Source organism: Helianthus annuus, chromosome 11 (genome assembly GCF_002127325.2).
Source record: "Helianthus annuus cultivar XRQ/B chromosome 11, HanXRQr2.0-SUNRISE, whole genome shotgun sequence".
NCBI classification, from domain to species: Eukaryota; Viridiplantae; Streptophyta; class Magnoliopsida; order Asterales; family Asteraceae; genus Helianthus; species Helianthus annuus.
This window is the reverse complement of record NC_035443.2, coordinates 161,167,949-161,171,744: the sequence shown is the minus strand read 5'-3', so window position 1 is coordinate 161,171,744 and position 3,796 is coordinate 161,167,949. Positions and strand designations below refer to the sequence as shown.

Here is a 3,796-nt window from a genome sequence, read left to right as displayed (position 1 = left end):
ATCTACTTGATCTACTTTTTGTTTATATGTTATATTTAATACATAGAAATATCGTCTTATATTGATATAACAATGAGGTTAAGTATATTTAAATAATAATATTATATATTATTAACATGAAAATTAGGAAAAAGAACAATGATAACATATACATATGGAAAAAATATAATACAAAAGAATTAGTAAAACATTGATGTTAGGATTAATCAACCTCATAACAAAAGTTTAAACTACAATTTCCCGAATATTTCTTTGTAAACAACGTTTGCAGTTTTATTTGTTGTTCTCCCATCTTTGTAAAGCCTTAAAACCTTAACGCCATCTTTAGTCTTTACTCTCGAAAAAGCAACATAAAGCTGACCATGTGAGAACATAGTGTCTCTCAGGTATAGACCAACTCTCGATAGAGATTGTCCTTGACTTTTGTTAATAGTCATCGGAAAACATATGGATATTGGAAACTGCCTTCGTTGAAACTTGAAGGGTATTTTCTTGTCAGATGGTATCATGCTAATTCTTGGGATGTAAGTTCTTGAACCAACATTATTTCCCGACATTTTATGGTTTTTTAGTGCTATTAGGTTACTTTTAATCATCATTTAGACAAATATATCGATAAAATATTCGGTTGATTTAAAATTTATTTCACAGTTCTTAAACGTAAATTAAGAGAATTTTGAAATGTAAACTAACGACTTTCTTGGTTATAAATTTCCTTAAATAAGAAATCAATTCTTACAAATAAAATCTCATTTCCTTTCATAAACTAAAAATTTCGTTTGACTTAAATAAGTATGATTGTTCAGTATTTTAATAAGTGTTTCCTATGTTTGAATACTATTTTCACTTTAACGTTTCTTTGCTTAAAAAAAAATTATACATTGATTAAATAAAAGTTTTAATAAATGAAAAAAAAATTATAACAATAAGATGCATGAATATAAAAATGATAGAAAATTACCTCTAACAAAATAATCCGAAAGTGCTGTTGATTTTGATTTCTTATTATCAAGATATAGTTTTCTTAACCAACGTCTATACTTAGCTTCGTCAACTACATTGAAAAAAAAGTAAAGAAGTACAAAGAAATATACAATTGATAATGAAGGATGATGTAGTTGTTAAAAATAAATAGTATTTGAAAAAAAATAGAATACTATTTAATATATTAGAGATAAGAGAAAAAAACAATTACAATTATTAGCCAAGGCAGGGTGTGGACGTTCAGATACATATGAAGTTACTTGTTGAAACGTATTATGCAATTTTTAACCACCACAAAGAACTACAACAAAAAACAAATACGTTTACAATGAAAATCAAACGCATGAATAAATAAAATTATAGCAAGATAAATAAAAACTTACTGGATATGTAAAGAGTGATGAAAAAAATTTATTGCATCGAAGAAAGAATGCAAATTCACATAAAAATGAACATGTTTGAAATTCTGTGAAGTATTTGAATTTATAGACCTAATGTATAAGTTATTTATGGAATTCGTAATATAGAATACTAAAATGACTTGAAGCAAATTAATTACATTAAATATGATTTTTTTTACATTTATTAGATTGAAAGATAAAAGATAGTGTTTGATGACTAAAATAGAATTGCTAAAATTACGATTTTTCTAACAATAAGTTTTAAAATGTAACTGAATAGTAAAAATTGACATAATTAACATATTTCTTAAAATAAATTTATAATTATAACTGAATAGTAAAAAATATTTAACCATAAATGGTTAATGTTTAATTCATGAAAAGTAATTAAGTAATGTGATATTTAATTTTGATTTAGATATTTTTATATTATCGCATGATTAAATTACAAAAAAAAGTAATCAACGTAATCTAATAAAATAAGGAATATAACCAAACATGATTGGCAAACAAAAATATTATATCAAAAGTTAAAATGTCATAATAAATACGGCAAAACATAAAATGTCTTTAAACATCAAAAAGTCATAGCATAAAAATAAAATTCAAATACTCAAAATACCAAATAAATTGTTTTTTTTTTTTATCAAAACCACCATTTGCCATATCTACTTTATCAATTGTTGCTTATATCTTCGTCAACAACATTCTCCTCAACAAAAATGCGAGGCTTACTTGCTGACGACCCCAATCCCTCTTCATTCAAATAAACATCATCAAGGTTACGCTTCATATCAGAAGATGATTGCTTCAAGTCACCCACATAATCCTTTGAAACAGGTGTGGTGTTATCCCAGTGTAAGAATCAGCATCCTTAAATAAAATAAACAAATTATAATAAAACAACTATTAAAAGTACATATAAGTTTATTTTTAAAGTTATACCTTAAAGCATTCACCACCAGTAGTTTGGAACTCAGACTGACTAATACCAAAAGAATCAGAGACATCAAGCTGTAAAAATATGGAAAGCAAAAGAGAATTAGTTCAACAAATTTTAAACGGATATGAAAGTCAAAATCTATATATATATATAAAACAATGGCTTACTTGGTCAATTTTAAATTTTTTGTTCAGCTTATCCAAGATGTCATCATCAGTGGTAACAACTGATATTCCATAATTCTCGACAGCATTGACAATATTAAAGTCACTTACTTTAATCACGAAAGCACACTTTAGGTTAACCAACGATTCAAATTCAACTGGATATTCTCTTGGAATCTCATTTGACTTCAGTAACTATATATTACAAAATATAAGGTGTCGTTAGAATAAATATATATAAATTTAATTTAATTAAATATAAAGTATAATTAAACATAACCTCGTCCTGAATTTGTATAAGTTCCTTTGCAGTTTTCCCAACAAACTTCAACGCCTCGTGGTCAAACAATGTAAGTGTCACAGTACCGGTTGAATCTTGAAAACGAACCTGTATTTTAAACCTTTATAATAGTATTTAAATATTTAACAAACATAAATATATGATTAGATAATATAAACGACCTACGTTGTTGTTGTTGTTGTATGAAAAATAAGTAGAAGTATGAATAACAAACACTTTACCTGGACAGTGGGAAAACTTCTTTTCCATTACAATCCTTGTTAGAACATTGATACAACTTCTCATCTCTAACATCACTTGTTCCATCATCCTTATCATAGGATTCAAACTTTTGCTCAACTTTGGACTTGCAAATGTTACACCCATCATAATACCATATCTTATCTGAAACAATTGCTACAATTGTTCCAACAACAACAACTTTCTTTGGCTGTTTGCATAATAAAAGAATAAAAATTCATTAAGATTTTGTTAAAATTGAAAATATAAAAAATGAAATGTTAAATTAACCTCTATGATTGATCCAAGATAAGCAATTGGGGAAAAACATCGTTCTTTAAAAATTCATCTTAAACAGAACACATCATATATGACCCAGCATGGCTACTTGATTCAGTTGAAGCAGCAAGTTTTGCAAGAAACCTATTAAACAGTTTGAATAAACAAAAATGTTTAATTAACAAAAAATAGAAACAATACCTAATTATGATAAAATTTAAAAAAATATGTTTACATAATAAGACTTACTTTTGTTTGAACAGTAGCATTGCATCAAAATTATCGTTAATGAAAAGTCGTGAACCATCAAAGTTATTAGAAAATCCCCATTTACCTATTGTTAGGTAAAAATAAATTAAACAATAAATAAAATATATATAAAGTAACAACATCTACATACGTTGTTTGGTAAAATATGTAGTATGAGTTAACTACCTTTGTATGTCTTAACTGCACCAAAATGGACAACAACGACAACATGTGCTTCACGCTTTTCACTAACCAT

The 3,796-nt window shown here is 26.3% G+C and overlaps 1 protein-coding gene across 1 annotated transcript; it reads right to left on the bottom strand.

Annotated features, from left to right (window-relative positions):
• Positions 1–230: 230 nt before the first annotated feature.
• On the bottom strand, positions 231–3,796 carry LOC110888653. The gene is made up of 10 exons (XM_022136169.1): positions 3,727–3,796; positions 3,541–3,625; positions 3,369–3,435; positions 3,015–3,223; positions 2,773–2,893; positions 2,496–2,687; positions 2,331–2,399; positions 2,121–2,214; positions 962–1,054; positions 231–574 (listed from the first exon to the last, which is right to left on the bottom strand). The coding sequence occupies exons 1-10, from the start codon at positions 3,794–3,796 to the stop codon at positions 231–233; spliced, it is 1,344 nt and encodes a 447-aa protein (XP_021991861.1).

Excerpts from the sequence above, each read along its gene's own strand:
- LOC110888653 (XM_022136169.1), bottom strand. The coding sequence starts at position 3,796 with ATGGTTAGTGAAAAGCGTGAAGCACATGTTGTCGTTGTTGTCCATTTT. Across the intron at positions 3,436-3,540 it reads ATGCTACTGTTCAAACAAAA|GTTTCTTGCAAAACTTGCTG; the intron begins GTAAGTCTTATT and ends ACTGTTTAATAG. Across the intron at positions 575-961 it reads TTCGGATTATTTTGTTAGAG|CACTAAAAAACCATAAAATG; the intron begins GTAATTTTCTAT and ends GTAACCTAATAG.